The sequence below is a fragment of the Neoarius graeffei genome, chromosome 7 (assembly GCF_027579695.1).
Source record: "Neoarius graeffei isolate fNeoGra1 chromosome 7, fNeoGra1.pri, whole genome shotgun sequence".
Lineage (NCBI taxonomy): Eukaryota > Metazoa > Chordata > Actinopteri > Siluriformes > Ariidae > Neoarius > Neoarius graeffei.
In genome coordinates this window covers 5,800,677-5,827,052 of record NC_083575.1, presented here as the reverse complement: position 1 = coordinate 5,827,052, position 26,376 = coordinate 5,800,677, and the positions used below count along the sequence as shown (strand labels likewise).

Here is a 26,376-nt window from a genome sequence, read left to right as displayed (position 1 = left end):
GTCTTAGGGATTTTCAGTATTTTCTGACCTAAATTTATTTTGTGTCTCTTACTTGAACATTGTCAGCTGATCGTCACAAAAACATACAAAAGCTCGATTTATAGACAAAGAACAGCGTGTATGCAGGGCAGATAACCCAGACTATGTGAAACCGGATGTTTATTCCTCAAGCCTCGTGCAGTATCGCAACTGCGAGACTTCGCTCGTTCCGGTCATGCGCACGATCTGTATTTAAACGGGCCAAATGGTCATTGTTCGAACGATTTTCTCATTGTGCAGAGCGACTCCGGAGAGATTTTGAATAACGTCTGCTGAGTGAAAGAATGGGAACACCGAGAAAGAAAATGAGATACGGTGGGCATATCTTCCTGAATGGAAGGAGACATTTAATGGTGTCATTGTTCAGGCGAAAAATGAGGAGTACACGTACTACACAGTTTGTGTGCGAGATGTAAAAGTTGCAGCGTCTGGAGTTTACGACATGAGGGAACACATGAGGTCCAAACTACATCAGCGAAATTTGCACCAGAAACAGAATCAGCCGCAACTGACGATGTTTGCAAAGCCTAAGACCGGTGATCAACCAACGAGTGTAATAAGAGCAGAAGTTCTCATCTCATCTCATTACCTGTAGCCGCTTTATCCTGTTCTACAGGGTCGCAGGCAAGCTGGAGCCTATCCCAGCTGACTACGGGCGAAAGGCGGGGTACACCCTGGACAAGTCGCCAGGTCATCACAGGGCTGACACATAGACACAGACAACCATTCACACTCACATTCACACCTACGGTCAATTTAGAGTCACCAGTTAACCTAACCTGCATGTCTTTGGACTGTGGGGGGAACCGGAGCACCCGGAGGAAAGCCACGCGGACACGGGGAGAACATGCAAACTCCACACAGAAAGGCCCTCGCCGGCCACGGGGCTCGAACCCGGACCTTCTTGTTGTGAGGCGACAGCGCTAACCACTACACCACCGTGCCGCCAGAGCAGAAGTTACGATCTGTAATTTTATTGCTCAGCACAATTTGCCGCTAGCCGTTGCGGACCACCTGACAGAACTGTTGCCGCGAATTTGCACGGACAGTACGATTGCGAAATCTATCAGCTGTAGGCGCACCAAAACAACGCAAATAATCAAAAAGAGCTTGGCCCCCGAAGCTACACTACCGATCATCCAGCACTGCCGGACGTCGCCATTTTCCTTGATGATCGACGAATCCAATGACAAAAAGACGGACAAGCGACTGGCCGTTTTGGTGCGGATCTTCGACATAAACAGAGGGGCAAAGTCAAGAATCACAGACATGCCTGTGTGCAATATCGGCACAGGCGAGGCGATTTTCGACAAGCTGGACGAAGTTCTCAGGCAAGTTATATTTACTTATATATTTATTAAGTTTGGTGCGATTCGAAGGCTATAAGGATTTTATGTTGATTTTATGGATTTCTTCCTCTGATACTACAGGTGGACGCCCAAAGGGGTTGACATGTATGAGAAATGTTGGAGATCCAGGATTTGTTCAAGTTCATGGTGTAGTTACTGTTACTGACCACCAGAGGGAGCAACGTGACCAGATTAAGAGGCAGTAAAGTTACCGCACTAAAGAACTTTTTTTTTTTTTAAAGAAATGATTGCTCCTTTAAGTATAATGATATACCGAGGGTCCTGAAGCAGCAAGAACGGTTTACGCAAAATCACCTTCACCTGCAGTGTTCACACACACGACACAAAAACATGACATCCACAGTCTTACGGTCGAGCTGGATAACAGTGTCGAGTCCCTGTGGTGCTGTTCCAGGAAAATCATCAACGACGTGGTGGTTTGGGAAGGCGACTGTCGCAGCGGACAGGATCCAAACAGCACAGTGATTCCAAACCCAGTTACATTCATCCTCGAGATGCACTCACTTCAGTTCATTTATGAAAAAAGCAGACAGCCAGCACTTTTTACATTCCTCAGTTCCCTGTACAGATTTTCAATTCCCATTTTGCAGTAATATTTCTAATATGCAACATGTAATCATCTCCCCAAGCATGTCTCATCTTATCTCATCATCTCTAGCCGCTTTATCCTGTCCTACAGGGTCACAGGCAAGCTGGAGCCTATCCCAGCTGACTACGGGCGAAAGGCGGGGTACACCCTGGACAAGTCGCCAGGTCATCACAGGGTTAACCTAACCTGCATGTCTTTGGACTGTGGGGGAAACCGGAGCACCCGGAGGAAACCCACGCGGACACGGGGAGAACATGCAAACTCCGCACAGAAAGGCCCTCGCCGGCCCCGGGGCTCGAACCCGGACCTTCTTGCTGTGAGGCGACAGCGCTAACCACTACACCACCGTCCCGCCCCCCAGGCATGTCATATAATAAATCATAACTCGACATGCACATGGTCATCACAGAGGGTTTGGAACTTGCCCAGGCTGCATGGATCTCTGGGCTACGAAATAAAAGCTGAACCAGGAAGAAGGTCAGGCATCAAATTCATCACATGACCATCCTCCATATAAAGAGTTCACGGTACAATAATCACAACAAGGTTTCTCGTAATTATTAGTTAATATCTCAGTCATTCCTCGGGATCTCAGAACGATGACGCAGTATCGCAGTTATGACGTCATATCGATTACTTTCTCGTGACATAATCGTTCATTATTATATGAGACAGCAAGTCATAATTTTGAGAGAATGTTCTCATTATTATGATGCAAGTCGTTCTTATTCATAACTCTCTCACAATTCTCATTATTATGAAAGACTGTGTGACTTCATTCTTCTTTAAGTGGCGAAAACGGGCTTCCATAAAAACGCCCAAGGTTTCCGGCTAAATATATTCGAACCCTGGTGCTCCTCGGCTCCTCACTGGCCACTTCCTCCCCTCATGTGAGGATGCTTTCTGTTGAGGATTAAGTTATAGATCTATGAATACACACATACAGATCAACGACGCTAATTTTCTTTCAATTTTACATTGTTTATTGCAAACAGTTACAACAATGGCGTAACGTCTGTTTCTCCATAAACTCCATTTCGTTGCAGCACCTGATGAATGTCTGGACTCCCAAAAAAAAAAAAACACCCCGAAATCAATCAATCCAGTTGAAGGTGTTCATTTGACTCACCCTTGTATACTCAGCTCAGGTCTGCGAATCCGCACAAATATTGCAATACTCTCGACACGTCAAAATTTACTTTTTTAAATTCTGAATTCTACTTCTGGTTAGGATTTGTCATCGCTGTCAAAAGAAAGCCGCAAAGGCAAGACTGTGTGTGTGTGTGTGTGTGTGTGTGTGTGTGTGTGTGTGTGTGTGTGTGTGTGTGTGTATGGGGGGGGGGGGATTACAGAATAGCTCCAATAAAACAGGTCTAATCTACAATAATAATAATAATAATAATACAAAATTAAACAAAAAAAATTTTCAAAAAACAATACGAACCTGTCAGAAACTGGAATCCAGATGTTCTGGATTAGCAGCACAACATGCATGCGTGCGCACACACAGTCGAAGCCACTTTGATGCACAAGGCCATGAGCTATCATTCAGCTCTATGTTTGTCACACTAATATAATTACAGAAGTGTGTGCGCACGCACACACACACACACACACACACACACACACACACACAGATGTCAAACAAGTGGAAGATTCTTCTATGCTCCCTGTCTTACTAATTGGAACTTATTAGGGATAAAACACACACACACACACACACACACACACACACACACTTCAAAGGACTCAAACACGTGTCTGAATGTATGACGTCTAACATTAGCAGCATTATATTGGTGTCACAGTGTGTGTGTCAAACAATACTGTTTCTTCTTGTATAAAGCAGCAGCAGCAAATGCTGTGTGTGTGTGTGTGTGTGTGTGTGTGTGTGAGAGTGAGAGAGCAGCTTGTGTCTTTTGCAGTCCATATCTCACTTCCACACGGTGACGCTAAAGTCAATCGTCGTCGTCAAAATCATAGCCGTAATCTGGAAAACAAACAAAAAACACCAACAGATAACCCACTGAGCTGCTGAAGTGTACCGTGGTTTAGATCGCGGTGGATCATACGAGTGATGGTTGTGTGGAGGTGAGGGTGCGTGCTGACGCTGACTGACCGTCTCCTCCCATGAGCTGCATGGCACTGACGCACTGCTGCTCCTCCTCCTCGTCCTCCTCCTCCTCTCCCGGGTCTTCGTACGCGACGGGCCCGCTCTCCACCACCACGGCATCCTGGGTAACCACAGCAGAAGGGGCTTCTGGGGCCTCAGACACCAGCTATAAAAACACAGCACCCTCAGTTTCATGAAATGTAACTCGATACGGCACAAAAGCAGAATTCCTGAAAAACTCCGAGGGTGAAACAAAGCTCCTGCCATCAGAGGAGAAAATTACAAATCGTTTCACAGCTGAAAAGAAAGTCGTAAATAAGTAGTACAGCGGCGGCTACAATTATCGACATCCAGATGATTATTTATTCAAAAAATAAACCAGTATGTGGTATTAAGTTAAGAAAACAGTTTTATTTCAAATTTGTTTTACATTGACTTATATTTAATACAAAATATATTTTATATAAATATATGGATGTCGGTGTTTACGTAAATGAGGAAGTGATTCTAATGTTTGTAAACAAATGAACTGATAATGTTTAACCCGCGTCAGAGAATCTTTTTGTTCCACTTGAAGTATTTTCGTAGATCACATTTTGTTCATCATTCATTGTTATTTGTATTTATTTCTAGTTTTGTAGTTTACCAATAAAATGTCAACAGGCAATCGACATCGTAACCACATGACTATCCAGGTCAAAGGTCGCAAATCTTTCCTCGAACCAAAATATAAAATGTCTACTGATATTGTAATATGTGGTCGATATTTACAACAAACTGCAAAAAATATATATTTTTTCTGAATATTTCAAGCATGCAATTTTTTATATGCTCGGAATTTAATTCTGCTCTAATTCTATTTAGTGCATTCGGATTCCAAATACTCTATAAACATTCCATTCTGTTACGAATCAGAAAATTTTTTTTATTATAAAATCACAGCACTTTTTTTTTTTTTTAAAAGTAGTTCATCTACTTCAACAATGTTACATAAAGATCGATCCATAACAGTTATAAATGTTGATTAATTAACTAATAATAACTGTTGTAACTGAAACTCACCTTTGTAAAATACAGTAGTGCTTGAAAGTTTGTGAACCCTTTAGAATTTTCTAGATTTCTGCATAAATATGACCTAAAACATCATCAGGTTTTCACACAAGTCCTAAAAGTAGATAAAGAGAACCCAGTTAAACAAATGAGACAAAAATATTATACTTGGTCATTTATTTATTGAGGAAAATGATCCAATATTTCATATCTGTGAGTGGCAAAAGTATGTGAACCTCTAGGATTAGCAGTTAATTTGAAGGTGAAATTCGAGTCAGGTGTTTTCAATCAATGGGATGACAATCAGGTGTGAGTGGGCACCCTGTTTTATTTAAAGAACAGGGATCTATCAAAGTCTGATCTTCACAACACATGTTTGTGGAAGTGTATCATGGCACAAAAAAAGGAGATTTCTGAGGACCTCAGAAAAAGTGTTGTTGATGCTCATCAGGCTGGAAAAGGTTACAAAACCATCTCTAAAGAGTTTGGACTCCACCAATCCACAGTCAGACAGATTGTGTACAAATGGAGGAAATTCAAGACCATTGTTACCCTCCCCAGGAGTGGTCGACCAACAAACATCACTCCAAGAGCAAGGCGTGTAATAGTCGGCGAGGTCACAAAGGACCCCAGGGTAACTTCTAAGCAACCGAAGGCCTCTCTCACATTGGCTAATGTTCATGAGTCCACCATCAGGAGAACACTGAATAACAATTGTGTGCATGGCAGGGTTGTAAGGAGAAAGCCACTGCTCTCCAAAAAGAACATTACTGCTCGTCTGCAATTTGCTAAAGGTCACATGGACAAGCCAGAAGGCTATTGGAAAAATGGTTTGTGGACGGATGAGACCAAAATAGAACTTTTTGGTTTAAATGAGAAGCGTTATGTTTGGAGAAAGGAAAAAACACTGCATTCCAGCATAAGAACCTTATCCCATCTGTGAAACATGGTGGTGGTAGTATCATGGTTTGGGCCTGTTTTGCTGCATCTGGGCCAGGACGGCTTGCCATCATTGATGGAACAATGAATTCTGAATTATACCAGCGAATTCTAAAGGAAAATGTCAGGACATCTGTCCATGAACTGAATCTCAAGAGAAGGTGGGTCATACAGCAAGACAATGACCCTAAGCACACAAGTCGTTCTACCAAAGAATGGTTAAAGAAGAAGAAACCTTTATTCGTCACATGCACACTTCAAGTACAGTGAAATTCATCCTCTGCATTTAACCCATCTGAAGCAGTGAACACACGCACACACTCAGAGCAGTGGGCAGCCACACCAGAGCGCCCGGGGAGCAGTCAGGGGTTAGGCACCTCGCTCAAGGGCACCTCAGCCCAAGGCAGCCCCAAGTCAACCTAACTGTATGTCTTTGGACTGTGGGGGAAACCGGAGCACCCGGAGGAAACCCATGCAGACATGGGGAGAACATGCAAACTCCACACAGAAAGGCCCTCACCGGCCGCTGGGTTCGAACCCGGAACCTTCTTGCTGTGAGGCGACCGTGCTAACCACTACACCACCGTGTTGCCCACAGAAAAAAGTTCATGTTTTGGAATGGCCAAGTCAAAGTCCTGACCTTAATCCAATGGAAATGTTGTGGAAGGACCTGAAGCGAGCAGTTTATGTGAGGAAACCCAACAACATCCCAGAGTTGAAGCTGTTCTGTATGGAGGAATGGACTAAAATTCCTCCAAGCCGGTGTGCAGGACTGATCAACAGTTACCGCAAATGTTTAGTTGCAGTTATTGCTGCACAAGGGAGTCACACCAGATACTGAAAGCAAAGGTTCACATACTTTTGCCACTCACAGATATGTAATATTGGATCATTTTCCTCAATAAATAAATGACCAGGGCGGCACGGTGGTGTAGTGGTTAGCGCTGTCACCTCACAGCAAGAAGGTCCGGGTTCGAGCCCCGGGGCCGGCGAGGGCCTTTCTGTGTGGAGTTTGCATGTTCTCCCCGTGTCCGCGTGGGTTTCCTCCGGGTGCTCCGGTTTCCCCCACAGTCCAAAGACATGCAGGTTAGGTTAACTGGTGACTCTAAATTGACCGTAGGTGTGAATGTGAGTGTGAATGGTTGTCTGTGTCTGTGTGTCAGCCCTGTGATGACCCGGCGACTTGTCCAGGGTGTACCCCACCTTTCGCCCGTAGTCAGCTGGGATAGGCTCCAGCTTGCCTGCGACCCTGTAGAACAGGATAAAGCGGCTAGAGATGATGAGATGAGAAATAAATGACCAAGTATAATATTTTTGTCTCATTTGTTTAACTGGGTTCTCTTTATCTACTTTTAGGACTTGTGTGAAAGTCTGATGTTGTTTTAGGTCATATTTATGCAGAAATATAGAAAATTCTAAAGGGTTCACAAACTTTCAAGCACCACTGTAGTTTTTTTATTGGTAAATCTGAAAAGGTGTCGATAATTAAGGACTGTTGATAATTGTAGACGCCGTGCTCGTAGTTTTTACATTCCTATAAATTTACGGCAAATTTTCATCCAGTTTCCCGTTTGCATTTTAAATCCACTGTGCCGCAATCCGGAGGGGTTTGTGATCTGAAAACAGCTGGATATAAAACGCCGAGTGCTTTAACGTGAAGAAAACTGATCTGGGATCAGCAGAACAGTCAAGAGGAGAAGCAGGTGGAGGAGCCAAAACATACGCACCTGATCCAGGACTGGCTTCTTCGGAGGCTGTGTTGAGATCAGCGGCCGTAACCTAGAAAACACACACACACACACACACACACACACTTCTATCCAAAACTTGATTCGTTTCTTCTCTGAGGATACACTGCCAATGACCTCTGTTTCAGTGTGATTTCGACATGATAAATTTAGACCCGATGCTGAAATGAAGGCCACGCCCTCCCACGAGCCGTGTGCATGTGATATTTTAGTCTTCACTCCTCCTTTAACCGTCGAGCTCCAGAACCATTTTCATCTTTAAACCCGAATTATAATTACCGCTTCAGGTTTTTATTTTCAGAGAGAAACTGACAGAACGCAGAGCAACAAATCAGACGTTACTGGATAAACACGTGTTCATGAGCCGATATGGAATTAACGTGCACTTGGTCTGTTTGGGTTTTCCTGTTGCACTTGGTGATAACGAGCTCGTTATTATTCCACATGCTGAGATATGCAAATGTGTGATAAAGAAAATACATCAGACTCGGATTTAATCAGACAACAAGCGCAAATGCAGAAGCTCAGCTCTCTCCGGGGTTTGGCTCTTTATTCTCTCTCTCACACACACACACACACACACACACACACACACACACACACACACACACACACACAGCTTCCCACCAGATCCATCACACTCCCAGGAAGTCTGATGTACATCTATCAACTCATTAAAAGTCTCACACATTCTCAGAAAGCACGCCCGTCTCCCTCCCTCTCTCTCTCTCCTCTCTCTCTCTCTCTCACCCACACACATATATACACAGCAGTCTGTTATTCATGCTGCAGTGCATTCTGGGAAGTGAAGCAGCATTTGGCAGAGGGACAATGAAGCCAAGAAAGATGCTCAGTGCAAAACAATGTGCCCCCCCCACAACTCTCAGCTTTAACAATTAATACACAGGATGACGTGCCAGCACTAATTATCCCAAAACCATGAACAGATTTCGTGGATGAACTCGTGGTACTTTAACACTTCATGTTCTTATTACTCATATCGGAACTGAAAAACGACACCAAGTAAATCCACAAAAAATATCCCATTTGACCCCCCACATGACCTTTGACCTTTCTTCCAGACGGATGATCAATAACTAAAAACAGTGATGAACTGATTTATACTCTAAGTAAAATACATTGCACTTTTTTTTTTTCACCGAACCAAAGTCGTACACGTACACACACACACACACACACACACACACACACACACACACACACACAGAGGACAAACTTTGCATGTTTTTGTCTTCTGGTATAAAGCATTTGTCTGATGTTAGTCTCTCTCTCTCTCTCTCTCTCTCTCTCAGCTTTTATCTCTTAAATCAGCTTACTGCTGTTCGCTCCAACTCTCCTGAGAGAGAGAGAGAGGAAGAGAGAGTGTGTGTGTGTGTATATATGTGTGTGTGTGTGTTTAAAAAGGACAGTGAGATATATAAAAAGAAAATCTGAGAGAGAGAAACCGAGAGGAATCAGAAAGAGAAATAAAGGCAGAGAAAAATACAGACAGATGTTAATAAGTCATCGACACAAATCTAAAGCAACTTGAAGTGAATTACCTTCAGAGAAAGACAGACTTTAATAAAGATAACAAGCAGGTCAAGAAAATTAATTTTTTTTTAATTAAAGAAAATGACAGGGTGGCACGGTGGTGTAGTGGTTAGCGCTGTTGCCTCACAGCAAGAAGGTCCGGGTTCGAGCCCCGTGGCCGGCGAGGGCCTTTCTGTGCGGAGTTTGCATGTTCTCCCCGTGTCCGCGTGGGTTTCCTCCGGGTGCTCCGGTTTCCCCCACAGTCCAAAGACATGCAGGTTAGGTTAACTGGTGACTCTAAATTGACCGTAGGTGTGAATGTGAGTGTGAATGGTTGTCTGTGTCTATGTGTCAGCCCTGTGATGACCTGGCGACTTGTCCAGGGTGAACCCCGCCTTTCGCCCGTAGTCAGCTGGGATAGGCTCCAGCTTGCCTGCGACCCTGTAGGACAGGATAAAGCGGCTAGAGATAATGAGATGAGATGAGAAAATGACAGAGAGAGAATACATATTCTTAGTATTATTCTCAGATGAAGATAAAAAGGAGAGAAGAAGGGAAGCTGATTTCCCCAGAAGCACCTTTAACGTGAGCTCGTCAGCTCGCCGATGTGCCGGAAAGCGAGCGCAGTTTCTTCAGGATCTACAGGATTTCTGCTTGCGGAGCAAAAACTAACAGAACATTTGTCCACATTGTGCCCGAAATGTCACTTCCTCAGTAATAACTTCCTGCTTCTCGAACCGGTGTGTAAAAGCAATCAGACACTCGCAGTCGCAGTGCGGTTGGACAGAACGTCTCCCTGTGGGCCTGCAGAGAATCACAGCCGTGCTCATCTTCAGCATCACCCCCCTCCTGCCTGTGTGAGATCAGAGCGATCATGTCTGCACGCTGACTGATCAAATACTCAGAGTTTTCAGGTGGAGGCTGGAAAAAGGAAGTGAACCTCTGTGCTAACGTCTCCAAAAGGGAACTGAAGTCATGTTCAGGAGAGGAGACTGGAAGTGTTTCACCCTTGAAATAAAGGCACACAAAGTCCGGGTCCTGACAAATTTCCTCTTCTCAAGAACAACGCATTCGTGTGAGACGCATTTTGGGAGGAGATGTTCAAAGACCAAAAAGGCTACAAAGAAATTTTAAAGACCTGGGGGTTCGATAATCTCTGATCAAAAACAAGCTGCTGACAAATGCAGGAAATTCAGGACTGTTACCGCTCTTTCGAGAAGGGAGCAAAGATCACACCGATCCTGAAAGAGGTGAAAAGAACCGAATGGGAAAAGGAACAGACCAACTCCACAAACTGTCAGAGTCTATGGTCATGTGTCCAACTATCAGAAAAACACTGAACAAGAATGTGTCCATGGACAGATAGCATCAAGGAAACCAGTTTAAAAGGGGGAAAAAAAAAAAAACACGCCAACATCATTGTGGCGTGCCTGAAGCTTGCCCCAAAAACCTTCTGGGTGTTCCACAAGGCTTGTAGGAAAATGTTGTGGCTAGATCAGACAGAAGCTAAACTTGTTGCCAAAAATTCATCACACTATATTTAGAGGGGAAAAAATGTTCTGCACCGACTATGAACACCAGACACCTCATCCCAACTGTGAAGCACGGTGTCGGGTGCATCATGGTTTGGAGCTGCTTTGCTGACTCGCTGCCTCAGGGCCTGGACCTTTCAAGACTTTCAAATCCTTGTCAAGAAATTTTCCAGGAGAAAAAGTCAGGGCAACAGTGCATGGCCTCAAGCTGAAGAGAGGTCAGCTGATGGAACAAAACCGTGAGTCAAAGCACACAATTAAATCAGCTGAAGACGGGCTGATCTGGCTTTAACCCAGTTGAGCTAAACAGGGCCGTTCAATCACAAGAGCCCAAGAAGATCGATGAACTGAAACAGTTCTGGAGTGAGGAATGTTCCAGATTTCCTCCTCGTCGTTGCGCCAGTCTTCCATCAGCAGCTCCAGGAAACTTTTGATGGAGGTTGTTGCTGCTAAAGGAGGATTGACAGGTCACTAAATTCAAGGGTTCACTTACTTTTTCCAGCCTGCACTTTGGATGATGACACAATGTCTTCAGCAAACACTTGAAAAGTGCAACTGTGTGTGTGATCTGTCTCGTCAGATTGTGTTTGAATCATCAGTGAAAAAGCCCAGGTCACTCCATAGGGTTCACTAACTTTTCCTTGCAACTCGACAGACAGCGTCAATCATTTTTATGGCTACTGCTTCGCGGAGGCCAAGCGAGGCAGCAGTCACTATGTCATCGTGTTGTAAGGATGTAAGAATGAGGGTAACAATAGCGCACTGCACATGCGCATACGCATTACAATCACCAGAACGGCGAATCATGATCTCGCGATACGAACAGTCGATCCCGCGTTATCAAAGGTGCACAAGAACGAGTGCCGAAGCCACGATGTCATCGTGTTGTAAGAATGAGTGTAACAAGAGCGAAACTTCGTAACCAATCAGCACTTATCCTGATCAAGTTCGGTTACCCGTTCTACTTCTTGATAAACTTCGGAACCAATCAGAACCAGAAACGTAAAAAGAGAAACCTCGTTATAACTTCGTAGTATTGGAACGTAATCAGCAGATAAAAAGATAAACGAAATTCACCTCATGGTTCGCCGAGGCTACTGATTCGATATCAAGCAAGTGGTGTTTATTTGAAGAAAACGGACCTTTTGATGATCACAGCTTTTGTCTGGTCCTTCTGAAAGGTCGAATGAAAGGTTTTGTACGTTTTTTTTTTAGCTTTTTGGCAGATAGATTGAGAAGCCGATATCAAACTTCTGCTATTTGCTTAAATGTTTTTATTTTAGAGTCTTTACACGACACTTGTGAAACAAAATGTGCTCATTAGTACTAAATAATACTTCTAAAACGATTCATGAACAAGTGCTGTCTTTCTTACTATTTTGAAAATAGACCTCGTTCACAGCACTGGATTTTGAACACTAAACAAAATTGGTAACCAAAACACTCGAAGCCCTGATGCTGCCCACAGCTTGGTGACGCTTGTAAGAGATGAAGCCAGTAGAATTGATAATGTGTACCGTACACTACCGTTCAAAAGTTTGGGGTCACCCAGACAATTTTGTGTTTTCCATGAAAAGTCACTTTTATTTACCACCATAAGTTGTAAAATGAATAGAAAATATAGTCAAGACATTTTTCTGGCCATTTTGAGCATTTAGGCTACGTTCACACTGCAGGCTGAAGTGACTCAAATCCAATCTTTTCGCCCATATGTGACCTGTATCCGATCTTTTATTGACAATATGAACGACACAGATCCGATTTTTTCAAATCCGACCCAGGCCGTTTGGATATGTGGTCCTAATTCTGATTCCTATCCGCTCTTTTCATATGCGACTTCAGTCTGAACCGCCAGGTCGCATTCATCCGACTTACATGTCATCAACAAGCCACAAACGTCACTATTCTGCGCTGAAGTAGGCGGCGGGTCTCTCAAAAAAAGTTACAACAACATGGCGCATAATCACGGGCGCAGACTCGTCCCACTCAGATTTAAATTCACCTCGCTCGGTTCCCCCCACTTATAGGGAGGAAAAACGTCTATGCTGTCTTTCTTTGCATAAGGCAAACCTCACGGAAAAATCAAAAGACTAATTACCATTCGGTTTATTGAGGTGCACAGCAGTACATACATAGTTGCAACAACTCACATAAAACAAAGACTGATATTCGGTTGGTTGAGCTGCGCAGACTGCACAGGTTGCGAGCTCGAGCTTGGTTGCTATGGTAACCCACAACAAGTTTGACAGGCATATCGGGGTTGGGGTTGGTTTGCTGGCAGCTTTGTCCCCCCCAGTTTTTTGTTCCCCCCCAGTTCAAAAAACGTATCTGCGCCCCTGTGCATGACATCAATGCGAGGGACGCTTCGGGCTGTGAAGGTTCTGAATCTTCTCAATGGAAGGACGCAGAGGTTAGGGAGCTGATTTCCATTTGGGGGGATACAGCTATTCAAGCTAGATTGGATGGGTCATACCGCAACCGGGCGGTTTTACTTCCGTAAACACTGGCCATGCTCACTGCGTGTGACGTCGTCGTATCCTGCAGTGCGCATGCGGAACACTTTCAGGTCGCTTTTCGTTCATACTGAGGATCACATACAAGTCGCATATATTTGTTAATGTGAACGACCTCACAAAAAAATCGGATTTCACAAAAAAATCGGAATTGAGCATTAAGCCTTGCAGTGTGAACGTAGCGTTAGGGTGTTTTCACACCTGGTCCCCTTTAAAGGAACCAGACTCAGTCCTCTTTAAGTGGACCAAAAAGTGGACCAACAGAAAAAGAACTCAGTTCTTTTTGTGTTCACACTGAATTTATTACAAAGAGGACTGGGTTCTCTTTCTGGTCCAGTTAAGCTTTGATGGGGCCTCAGTCCTCTTTCTGTTCACACCAGGTCCTCTAGAGCCCTCAGACCCCCAGTGCATGGAATTCTGGGTAATTTTCTCTTGAATCTCTGCTGCCATGCTTGCCCTGCTGTATTCTTTGATCAAAATAGTGCAGATTAAGGAAAATAAATTTATTCCAGCTATCTATGAGCACAAAACACGGCTGGTAAGTTCCAAAAGGAAGTTGAGTTTCCCTGCTACAGTCGCGTGACCAACTACGGCAAACGAAGAAGGTTAAACTACAGTGAAAAAGGCGACGTGAACCCGGTGCGCTTTTTGTTCACAATGCGCAGATTAGGCGAACTGTACTGTTGATTTTTAGCGAACCGTACTGAGACCACCTCCTGAGGTGGTCTCAGTTCGGTTCGCTTTAAAGGGGTCTGGGTACGGTTGGAGTGTTCACATATGCGCAAAAAATGCTGAGTCATCGATCTGAGTTCGGTTAGATGGCTGAAAGGGAGCAAGTGTGAAAACACCCTTAATCGACCCCACAAATGTGATGCTCCAGAAACTCAATCTGCTCAAAGGAAGGTCAGTTTTATAGCTTCTCTAAAGAGCTCAACTGTTTTCAGCTGTGCTAACATGATTGTACAAGGGTTTTCTAATCATCCATTAGCCTTCTGAGGCAATGAGCAAACACATTGTACCATTAGAACACTGGAGTGATAGTTGCTGGAAATGGGCCTCTATACACCTATGGAGATATTGCACCAAAAACCAGACATGTGCAGCTAGAATAGTCATTTACCACATTAGCAATGTATAGAGTGGATTTCTGATTAGTTTAAAGTGATCTTCATTGAAAAGAACAGTGCTTTTCTTTCAAAAATAAGGACATTTCAAAGTGACCCCAAACTTTTGAACAGTAGTGTAGTACATAGTATATAGTACTCGTAGGAAAAAAGAAAAAGAAAATAAGAAATAAGAAAGATGAGAGAAAGAATCCAACGCCTCGGCAAACGAAACGTTGAGATTCCTTCTCCCATCTCTCTCATAAAGATCACAATCAAGAAGACATAGAGATTCAAAAATCAAAAAACTAGAAAGATGAAATATGTAAATCGAAAAGATAAGTCTTAAGTCCTTTTTTACAATCATTAATGTCAGTTGATTCTTTTAAGGCCTTTGGAAGTTGATTCCACAGTCTCGGTGCACATGAAGTGAACGCAAGCTTTCCATAAGTATCGGTTCTGTAAGGTGGCGTAGAAAGAACGGTGATGTTGTTACTGTTAAAGCGTAGTGTCCGTAGTGGCTTCTTCACCACCAGTAGATCACTGAGGTATGATGGCGCCAATCCGTTGAGTACTCTGAAGGTCATCAACAAGATCTTGAATATTATCCTCTTCTTCACTGTCAGCCAATGAAGTGAGCGTAAGACAGATTATTATTATTATTATTATTATTATGTAGAAATTGTTCTTTTCTAGTAGCATTAACTTTTGAGTTTGAAAAGATTTTGCTAGCATGTCAGGTGGGGCGTCACTGACTAGCTAGCTTAACGTTAAACCACCATGATGGCACGGCACGTGTTCATTTTGTGAATTCACATTTCTGTCTTTGGTGTGGAGTGGATTTCTGATTAGTTTAAAGTGATCATTGAAAAGAACAGTGCTTTTCTTTCAAAAATAAGGACATTTCAAAGTGACCCCAAACTTTTGAACGGTAGTGTATATGCGCGATATTTACTGTATGGATATAGGATCAGAAACCTCTTATTTATAAGCAGTAGCCACATGGACCCATAGGGGACCGATTTTTAAAGTACTGCTCATGCTGTGAACAGCCACGATGATGTGATTTCTTTGGGTTTTTCCTCGTCGGCAGATTTATTCCTGATGCATCACTTGGATCTGAGAGCAGAAATAAAACACAGACACCAGCAATCACCTCTTGTACGATCACCAAATTAACACACGACGATTAAGAGAGTTCTTATTGAGGATGCATGTGAAATACTTGAAAAACAAAAACAACTCTTTATGCTCACTGAATGCATCCAGAAACACCTCACCGTTACACCTTTACACTACGTTCAGACTGCAACCTGAAACGACCCATATCTGATTTGTTGTGAAATCCGATTTTTTTGTTAGGCCGTTCACATTACCAATTATATGAGACTTGTATGCGATCTCCAATATGAACGGAAAACGACCCAAAAGTGTCCCGCATGCGCAAATTGACACATAATAAGCACATCTACGTAATACGTAAACAAAAAAAGCGCACCCTTCAAGTTTGCAAGTAAAGCATGGAGATGAGGTGAGACCTGGCGATGTGGTTTTTGTGGCGGCGGCGGAACTCACACAATAATCTGATTAATGTGGGCAGCAGACTAATGAGACCGAAGGTGTCAAATTACTGGAAATTTCCAGAACAATCTTATAATCTTGTAATACAGGATGGTTTAAGTTATAAATCAGTTATAGAAACTGTTTTATTTAATCAAGCTAACAGATCAACATCCAGGTCCCTACCAAATCCACCATTAGCTTGATCAATTCTATAAAAGTCTATTTAAATTCTGAAAACTGTACAAATGTTGTTGTTTTCCACCAAAGAGGCGGGATTAGCCAACGCAGAATAGTGACATTTGTCTCTTGTTGATGACGTGTAGGTCGCCTGAATGCGACCTGTCCGGTCAGACTGCAGTCGCATGTGAAAATAACGGATATGCATCGGAATTAGGACCACATATCCAAGCGGCCTGGGTCGCATGTGAAAAAAACCGGATCTGTGTCGTTGATTGTCAATAACAAATCGGATACAGGTCGCATATGGGCAAAAAAATCGGATATGGGTCGTTTCAGGGTGCAGTCTGAACGTAGTCTTACACTTCATCTGCTCATGGAACCTGCAACAGTACCCCCAACCCCCAAATTCACTGATTGCTTGGTTGAAATCCTGTCAGTCATCAAACGAATGACATGAGGCCATCCTTTAAAAAAAAATCCGTTTCCTGTCCACCGGGTGAGCAAAAAAAATTTTCAGTCGGGAGGGAGGGATTTTTTTTTTTTATGGATGGATAAGAAATCGCAATGCTGTGTTTGCTTTTTCTTTCAGTACTTTTTTTTATTACAAAAGCAGACACATTTAATAAAATATGACAGTTTAATCAACTGAAACTTGTACAAAAACTAAGTTAGCATTTTAAATGCTGACTGCAACATTTGCAAAACTTTTACAAAGGTACTTAAAATGTCCGACACACGGACTTTTTGTAGTTCTAAATCGACCGTTAGGCCGAGTTCGGATGAAATTACACTATTAAAATGATCACTGAATGAGTTGTTTTTCTGAATCTTTACTATTTTGTTGTTCGCTAGAATACCATTTTGCGATTTCACACTTAAGCAAATGTTTGAAAACTCCGGATCTCCTTCCTTCGTGGTGGCTGCCATTTTTTTGTGCCGCACGGCGCATGCACAGAGCTGATTCAATTCTATATTCTGCGCGGAATGCGTAAATGTCAAGTTCGATTTTAGATTTACGAACCCGAAAAAAATGTCGAAAAACTGGCGTTAAAAAAAAATTTCAACCACACAAACGGTACTCACCCGGCCGGTGGACTGGAAACAGAACAGTTTTTAATAATGGCCTGACCTGAAAAATCCAACCTGTGACTTCATGTCCACCAAGTCTGACATGAATCTGATAAACCGTCTCTGAGGAGCATGGCTGAGATTGGTGAAAAAGCCACTCTTTCTGTTGCCAATTGGTGGCGCTATACCAGGGTGTCACTCTGGTCATGTGGATCTCATCATAACCACTAATCACCAATAACCTGTGAAGTTTGAGCTAGAACAAGCAATGCATAGAGAATTTATGAGCCACTTCCTGTTTGTCTGGTTAGAAATTTCTCGTGTCTCCATTTCAACGCCTTGTAAGAGATCAAAAATACCATCAGTGACATCTTATCATCATGTCGACCAAATCTGACATGAATCTGATGAACCACCGAGGACGAGTATCTGGCAACTACAGAGTCACTGGGCCACACCTGGGGCCAAAGCTCTGTCCCTGAGGAACAATCACAGGAACTGATGTGCGTGTGCCAAATTTCACAAGTTTTTGCCCACAGTAACCACCTCAAACATGGTCAAGTGTTGAAGGAAAAACAAAACAAACATATTGTTACCAAGACAATCGGGGCCGAATGAGACTTGACCTTTCAAAAGCCTGACTCTCTGAAAAGGAAAATAAATGTCAGAGATGGAAGCCCCGTTCCCACGAGACTGGTATCTCAGTGCACAGAATATTCCTTTGTTTTTCAGTCATTACTTCTTTCACACACACGACTGACAAATAATTTGATATCCAAATATTATAAATCACAATAAATTTTAAATCTGGAATTTAAAAAAAAAAATGTCTCAGAAAATTCACATGTCCATTTGGGGTCTTTTGCCCAAACTATACTCAACAAAAATAAAAACTTTACACTCGTTTCAAAGTCAATAATTTGAACATTTTGGAAAATAGGTTTGAAATAACGACTGTATTCAATTATCTTGTCATTAAAGATGCTGTAGCATACAGATCATGTTTGTCATGGAATCGGTTCCACCGGAAATGCGACGACAATGTCCATGATCAAAAACTGTGAGTCACAACTTAATGAAATCATGTCAATATCGGGTGTGGCCTCCATGGGCGTTCACAACTGCGATACGTCGTCTCGTCATGGATTGGATGATGCTTCTGAACACAGATTGGGGAATGCGCCGCCATATTTGTACCAACATGGCACCAAGCTCCTGCAAGTTCTGTGGAGGGTTCCTTACGGTCGGCTGTGGTGCCAGTTTGATGGAGACGTGTCTGGAGATTATGGATGGTCTGTCGACTGCATCCCATAACCCTCGCAACGTCAGTGACGGATGTTCCCGTATTCAGCATGCCAATGGCACGTTCACGCTGAATGTTTGACAGTCGTGGCATTGCAAATTAACGAATAATTAACCATAAAACCTTGTTTTTCTGAGACGACACTCTACTCTGCTACCGTGAGATCAATTGCACGTGTATCAATAGGTCACGTCACTTGTGTCACGTGGAAACGTGATTTTAGCGTGCAGTGCTCTCGCACGTGCTACGTAGGCCCGACCAGTAGAATGAATGTGTGACGTAATGCCCTTGACAATGCATTTAACCATAATCACAACAAGAACTCTTTCAAGAAAAGTTTCTAAACACTATTTGAAAAATAATGAGTGTCAAGTTTTTATTTTTGCTGAGTATAGTTCGAGAACCCTTTACTTACAGGAAACGACGTCATTCCAGATCTTACTGCTTTCAGAACAAACACTAACTCAAAAATGTTCCGACATCAAGAGCCATTCAGGCGAAAGTGACTGCTGGATCTCTGAGCTACTTCTGTTCTTTAGATTTTATTTTAAATTTGATTATTTAAAAAAATAAGAAATAAACTTTGCCATGAACGATGTCCGGGTCTCGACGGACACATGATGCAACAAACTAATTTAATTTATATCGAGAGAATTTGATCCTTTTCCTGATCAGACTGCGGAGTCGGTTCGTCTCGTGTGCGTTTCCTCACCACGGTGTCCCGATGTCTCTTTACAGCCCCAACGCAGAAGGGAACGGCTTTCCCTTCAACAGGAAATGAAAGAAAGGAGCGAAGGAAGGGAAATGCAGCAGAGAGCAAGTGATTGGACAGAGGGAGGGATGCGGGGATGAAAGGGTGAGTGATGAAGGGAAAAAGGAAGGCTGGAGTCAGAAGAGAGTGACAGCAGCAGAGCAGGTTTTCCTGATGAAAGAAAGAGAAAAGGAGGAGGAGGAGGAGGAGGGTGGGGAGATGTAAATAGCAGGAAACTGAAATTAGTAAAGATGAAGAGCTAAAGGTAGGAATCAGAGAGAGAGAGAGAGAGAGAGAGAGAGAGCGAAAAAGAGAGACAGAGAGAGAAACACACAGACAAACAGACAGAGAGAGACACACACACACACACACACACACAGAGCGAGACAGATAGACAGACAGACAGACAGACAGACAGACAGAGAGAGAGAGAGCGCAATTGACTGTATCAGGACTGAGTCAGTATGGAAGAAAAAAATGCCTCACCAACTCAATTAACTCGGCATGAGACCGTGTGTGTGTGTGTGTGTGTGTGTGTGTGTGTGTGTGTGTCTCTGCAGTAAAGCTGAAGTCAAAAATCACCAAGTGACTGAACAATTTTCCGCTGTTTGGCCCCCATGTGGGGAGATTAGTACCACTTCATCAGAATACACAGGGGTGTGTGTGTGTGTGTGTGTGTGTGTGTGTGTGTGTGTGTACCTGCTTTCAACTCCTTCAGTCACAGGTTTCACAAAGGCTTTCCTTCTCCACACACAATGATTTTCCCTTCACTACACACACACACACACACTCACTCCAGAGGACACTCCCACTGTGGACTCGTGCACAGCGTCCCTCACACAGCACGGTTTCAGATTCTGTCACTGAAAACTAACCGAGTGCTCACGGTCACTTGTGTAGTAGATATAAAATATATATCACTTTTAGACCAAATACTTCATTTTTAGATTTAAAAAAAAAATAATAATAAATTCCTGTGTCCAGCGAGGAGTCGTTTCATCATAAAGTTTGTCGATTCTCCAACAGCACACTTCACAATCTGTTCATCAGATTCTACACAAGTGAGTCCTCACGCCGCTGTTACAGCCTGTGGGATGTTGAGGAAGGGGCGGAGCTAGTAGACGGCACGGCGGTTTGAATTTACACCATGCTTTTACACGCAGAGTGAAAGAGCCGCTCCGTCACGGACACAAGTCAGAGATATAAAGCTGAAACCGGAAACTTCTGCGCTTTAAACATCCTGTGGAGATGTGGGAGGTGGAACCGTGTTTAGTGTCAGGGATCGCATGCGATCGTACAATATGTGGTCTGATCACATATGACACACTCAAATACACAGTGTATGGTGTGAAATACAGGATCGTGGACTGCGTGCGTGTGAGATAAACGCAGTACCTCTTGCCGAAGATGCTGGCCGGTGTTGCCAGACTTGCTGAGAGCTCGTTGACTCTGTGGGGGCGCACTGACGGCGTCCTCCTCTGCGCTGCACGGGCTGGAGACTCCTTCGGCTTGGACGGTGGGCTCTTCACACTGGAGCGGTTCAGGTCCTTCAGGACGTCGTAGTTGATCTTTGTGGAGATGCGTTTCTGCTCCAGCATCTTCTCAATGGCCTCGTCGGCTGTGCTGGCGTTGATCGGCGCCCGCCTCTGAGCCGGCTTCCTAGGCTGTGAAACGGGGAAAAGTGAACTGTTTCTCACACACACAGATCTTAAGTGATTTGTTAACTCTTGCATTAAAGGAATAATTAAGAAGGGGGGGGCAAAATGAACAAACAAACAAACCCTCACCTTTTTCTCCTTGTAGATACCCAGCTCTTTCTCCTTCGCTATTTTCTCCTCCTTTTCTACACACACACACACTTACTTCAGAATGTTTCATTCTAAAAATACCCAGAGCGCTGACATATCAAAAACATTCAAGCCTTTACCTGCTTATTATTACTTTTTCTCTAGTTATTTATCGTGCTACAAACTCATTCACTGTTGCCAGAGCAGAAGAATCTCCTCCCAACAGGATTATTTTTATTTACTTCATTCTCATTATCTCTAGCCGCTTTATCCTGTCCTACAGGGTCGCAGGCAAGCTGGAGCCTATCCCAGCTGACTACGGGCGAAAGGCGGGGTACACCCTGGACAAGTCGCCAGGTCATCACAGGGCTGACACATAGACACAGACAACCATTCACACTCACATTCACACCTACGCTCAATTTAGAGTCACCAGTTAACCCAGACCTGGGCATTTTACGGCCAGCGGGCCGCATCCGGCCCGTTGGTTCATTCTGACCGGCCCGCGTAAGGTTAATTGGAAATTACAAAATAAACGTATTTTTCTAATTTTACCTCATGCATGGACTGAATGTGCATTGCTTTTATTTTGAAGTTGTGTTCAACAAAAACGCAATGCGTGCGACATGAACATGACATTTTTTTTTTTTTTTACTACTTCCGTAATTTGTCCAGACCAACCACAAACTTGTACGTCATCCTTCAAACGGTCCATCCAATCACATAGTGTGACATCACCAGCAGGCGCCGGAGCCTAAGCCGATCTGTAGATCTGATACCTACACCGAATCGACGTTGTTGCGAGCAGGTCACAAGAAGACTTTAGCCCCCAAAATGTCCGCAAACAGAAGAAAGGTAGATGCCGAATGCAGGGCTTTCAACAAAACATGGACTGCTAAGTATTGGCTCTACCTACATATGTGAACAAACATTTTCAGTGATGAAGTTTAACAAATCCAGGTATAGATCCTCTCTCACTGATGATCATCTGTCAGCTGTGCGTCGCATCTCCACCTCAGACATTCAGCCTGCCTCTGATGCACTTGTTAAAGACCAACAGAGACTAGATTTCTCTCACTGAACAAATAAAAAACTGAAAAACACCAAATGAGGTGATTAGACTACAAATGTGGGCATCATTATTATAATATGATGTATCTTGGTTGATATTTGGAGTAGAAAGACAATATTGTGATGTCTTTATTGTGTTTTGGAGTGAATGTGACTTTTTGTATAAAATGGTACAAACGTTCACGTTTTGTTAAGCATTGTTTTGGGAAATTTGATTGAATAAATGACATTTTTTGTAAGGCAACCTCGTTTTTTCCATACTCTAACCAGTCTTAGCAGCTTGTAAAAACAAATGTTATTTACTGCTTTATATAAAGAAATACAATTAATATTATGCAGAGTTTAGTTCAGCCTTTTGGTCCGGCCCTCCACAAAATTTTCTGTTTCTCATGTGGCCCCATGGAAAAAATAATTGCCCACCCCTGAGTTAACCTAACCTGCATGTCTTTGGACTGTGGGGGAAACCGGAGCACCCGGAGGAAACCCACGCGGACACGGGGAGAACATGCAAACTCCACACAGAAAGGCCCTCGCCGGCCACGGGGCTCGAACCCGGACCTTCTTGCTGTGAGGCGACAGCGCTAACCACTACACCACCGTGCCGCCCCATTTTTATTTACTTTCATCAGAAAATCACGGCTTTACGACTGTTGTAAACTGGTCAATTGAGTCTCAGAGCTGGTTTGTAGAACCAATCTGGCAACCCAGGACTTGTATGAAAAAACAATTCTTCACATTTTACAGCGATGGGAAATGAAGGAAACTCGGTCGAGTGGTGGCTCGTCTGTGGGGCAGCCAGGGCAGAGCTCCATCATTTCGATCAGCCAATCAACAAATAATAACCTGTAGAATGTCCGATAAAGTCACAAAACACTGATTACCTTTAGAGTCATGAATGAAAGTTATATTTGACCGATATTACAATTGGTTTCCTGGGTTGCCAGATTGGGATCGTTTTAAAAGATTCCACAGCTGCATCGAACTTGTTTGACAGAACACCATCTTTATAGCGGAGCTCGGCCCGCGTGAGTGGAGCCCCATAGGCATAGAGTGTGGATACATACGGTAAAGAAACCCATCGAGTTGTTTTCTGATGGTTTCGGTCCTGTGCGTGCCTCCACCATGCCAGTGTTAGTACGTAATTACCAGTCACATACAAAGCCTAGAGGCGGCACGGTGGTGTAGTGGTTAGCGCTGTCGCCTCACAGCAAGAAGGTCCGGGTTCGAGCCCCGTGGCCGGCGAGGGCCTTTCTGTGCGGAGTTTGCATGTTCTCCCCGTGTCCGCGTGGGTTTCCTCCGGGTGCTCCGGTTTCCCCCACAGTCCAAAGACATGCAGGTTAGGTTAACTGGTGACTCTAAATTGAGCGTAGGTGTGAATGTGAGTGTGAATGGTTGTCTGTGTCTATGTGTCAGCCCTGTGATGACCTGGCGACTTGTCCAGGGTGTACCCCGCCTTTCGCCCGTAGTCAGCTGGGATAGGCTCCAGCTTGCCTGCGACCCTGTAGAACAGGATGAAGCGGCTAGAGATAACGAGATGACTGAGAGACACACCGCCTAGTGGCCAGTGTCAGCCAGTAAAGAAATAAAACAAAAGAGGCTGGCTCTGATATCAGAAAATACTACAACCCAGAAACAGATGGGAGCTCCGCTTTTAGACAGTGCCTAAATCTATGTATTAAAAAAAATTATATAAATTTCCACAAAATGACAAAGTGTAAGAACAGGCGGGGTCTATGATATCCGGAATAATTTCTACTGTCAAATATATCGCAAAGATCAAGAAACAAAGTTCAATCGTGACAAAACACAGCCAGTGTAGAAATACGATGACTCCATGTGTCACAGTCAACATTCGCAGGTCCCAGTAATCCTTCGGGATAAACATTTACGCACATGATCCTGATCATTTTGGAAATGTATTCAGACGTATAAAGAGGTTATTGGCTGCAGATCCGGTTGCGGGTTGACAGAGTGTCATATCCATACATCAGCTGTGTGGGCAAGTTACTCGTTTCTCAGTGCAAAGGCTGAGAAAAAGAAGAAACGCCTCCATTTTCATGTGGTTCAGTGGAAGTTTTGCTGAAATCTCTCAACCCTGGTTCATGCCGTCACCTCTGATCCAGTCAACGGTTTGTGGAAAACCGCTCAAAGCGAGCCGCTACGCTGGATGCTGTACGCTGGATGACCGCATGCTGTTGAATCTCAAGTACGTTTTAGAGAGTTCATCTAATAATTCATGAGGCAGCAGCCTGTCACGGAAGTCAAGCGTGACAGCCGAGAGACTTCATTTGGTTTGAGGATGTGTCGTTAGTCATGTTGGCCTGCCACGCCAAAATCTACAGTCACAAGCCGCTGCTGCTGTTTGTTCGACTGATCGTGTGTATTTTTAAAAATATTTTTTCTATTATGATTCATTCAAATTGATAAATAAATCATTAATAAATTAATTAAATAAACAAGACCGTCAATGACGGTGTAGCTCACGGCGGCCTCGTCTAGTCCAGAAGGAATGCTCTAAAGTGAGCCACCTTCCTTGTGCAATAAATGTTGCAAACTATATACCGGTACATGCTATATTATAGAAGCAATATCCACCCTAGGAATACCGACCGATTCACCAGAAAGAATCCAAAACGGCGAGGAATTGACCTTTTTATTGAACTGCTTACGGCATTAAGGTTTAATTGGTCCATAACTTCCTTAATTATTGTAAAAGTTCTATGCAAAATTATTGTAAAAGTTCTATGCACCCTAGGTACCCCAACCTTCATGCCAGAAAATCAAAAATCGGTGAAGAACTGAGGGAGAAGCGATTTGTGTGGAAGCTGCTCGTTAGGGATTGATTAATTACTCCATATCTTCATTATTAATTGCAATCATGCAAATTTGGGTAGAAGCCATATGCACCCCAGGCAGACCGACCTTCCTGCCAAAGAGAATAAAAATCAGTGAAGAATTCAGAGAGAAGAAGCGATTTTCGTGAAACGTGGACGACGCTGGACGGACAACACATGATGGCGTAAACTCATCACCTGGCGGCCGGATGAGCTCAGAAGGGAAATGGCTGAAAAATTAACAGATAAACTCAGGCACTCGGAGAGCGCAAGGACCTCGAGGACAGTCGTTGACTCTTCGACGATACGCAAATCTGCACCGTAGTCACTTTATACATCTGGATATATTTCCAAAATGATTAAGTGTGTGTAAATGTGTATCCCAAAGCATTATCGGTCCCTGTGAACATGGACTGAGACATCTGGACTCATTGTGTTTCTACACTGGCTATGTTTTGTCACTGCTGAACTTTACTGCAACCTACTGGATTTTAAGACGTATGGCAAATGCCACATCTCGCGATGTTCACAAAAGGGAAACATTTGTAACCCTGACCCGACGTGGATATCGGATCAGGAGGTTCTGCGCAATTCTGCTTATAGATAAACACACAGAACTTCTTTGGGTGAGGTAATGAACGCCCTTTTTTTTTTTTTTTTTAAATGCACAGTGCAAATAAAATAACATTTTAAAAATCTGGCAATTGGTTTTGATTTTTAGTTAAAAAAAAAAGTAATTAATTCACTGCTGACATTTTGTGTCCGTGTTTGTTACCTTTCTGTTCTTTGAGGTAGTCCGCGTTCTCCAGCATCCAGAGTTCAGTTTTAATCTTCACCTCCTTCTCATTGAGGATGTACTGAGGACGAGAAGAGAGACTCTACTGATGTTCTGTTCTTTTGTCAGTCTGTATACATCATTCCAAGCAGGTGTCTCATCAGGCTTCACCTTTCGCTCACGCATGTGAAAATGAGCATCTGTGATGGAAATGTCACAGCGCACGCGCACGTGTGTGCACCATCACGTCTAATCACGAACACACAGTGAAACCAAAATCACTAATCACAGCCGAACCACTTCTACTCAGTGAGGCTTTGACAGATCACACGCGTCTGATTTATCGCTCTCCCTTCAGAGCAGAGACTGAATGACGAGTGTTTTCTCGTCGGAGTTGTTCACACTCACCCACTCGAGTTCCTCGTCATCGATCCCGCTCAGGTCCAGCTCGCCGCCGTCTGACGTGTGCTCTGTAAATGAGATCGCAGTAACGTTTTAAAGTCTTCCTGAACTCA

The 26,376-nt window shown here is 43.6% G+C and overlaps 1 protein-coding gene across 1 annotated transcript in view; it reads right to left on the bottom strand.

Annotated features, from left to right (window-relative positions):
• Nucleotides 1–2,958: 2,958 nt before the first annotated feature.
• Nucleotides 2,959–26,376, bottom strand: part of brf1a (BRF1 RNA polymerase III transcription initiation factor subunit a) — an 86,260-nt gene continuing 62,842 nt past the window's right edge. Inside the window, exons 13-19 of the mRNA XM_060925222.1 lie at nucleotides 26,270–26,331; nucleotides 25,862–25,943; nucleotides 21,182–21,237; nucleotides 20,790–21,058; nucleotides 7,828–7,879; nucleotides 4,118–4,277; nucleotides 2,959–3,988 (exon numbers count right to left, since the gene is read on the bottom strand). Of these exons, the coding sequence (XP_060781205.1) occupies nucleotides 3,957–3,988; nucleotides 4,118–4,277; nucleotides 7,828–7,879; nucleotides 20,790–21,058; nucleotides 21,182–21,237; nucleotides 25,862–25,943; nucleotides 26,270–26,331 (713 nt within the window). The 3' untranslated portion in view covers nucleotides 2,959–3,956. The remainder of the gene's footprint in view (nucleotides 3,989–4,117; nucleotides 4,278–7,827; nucleotides 7,880–20,789; nucleotides 21,059–21,181; nucleotides 21,238–25,861; nucleotides 25,944–26,269; nucleotides 26,332–26,376) is intronic.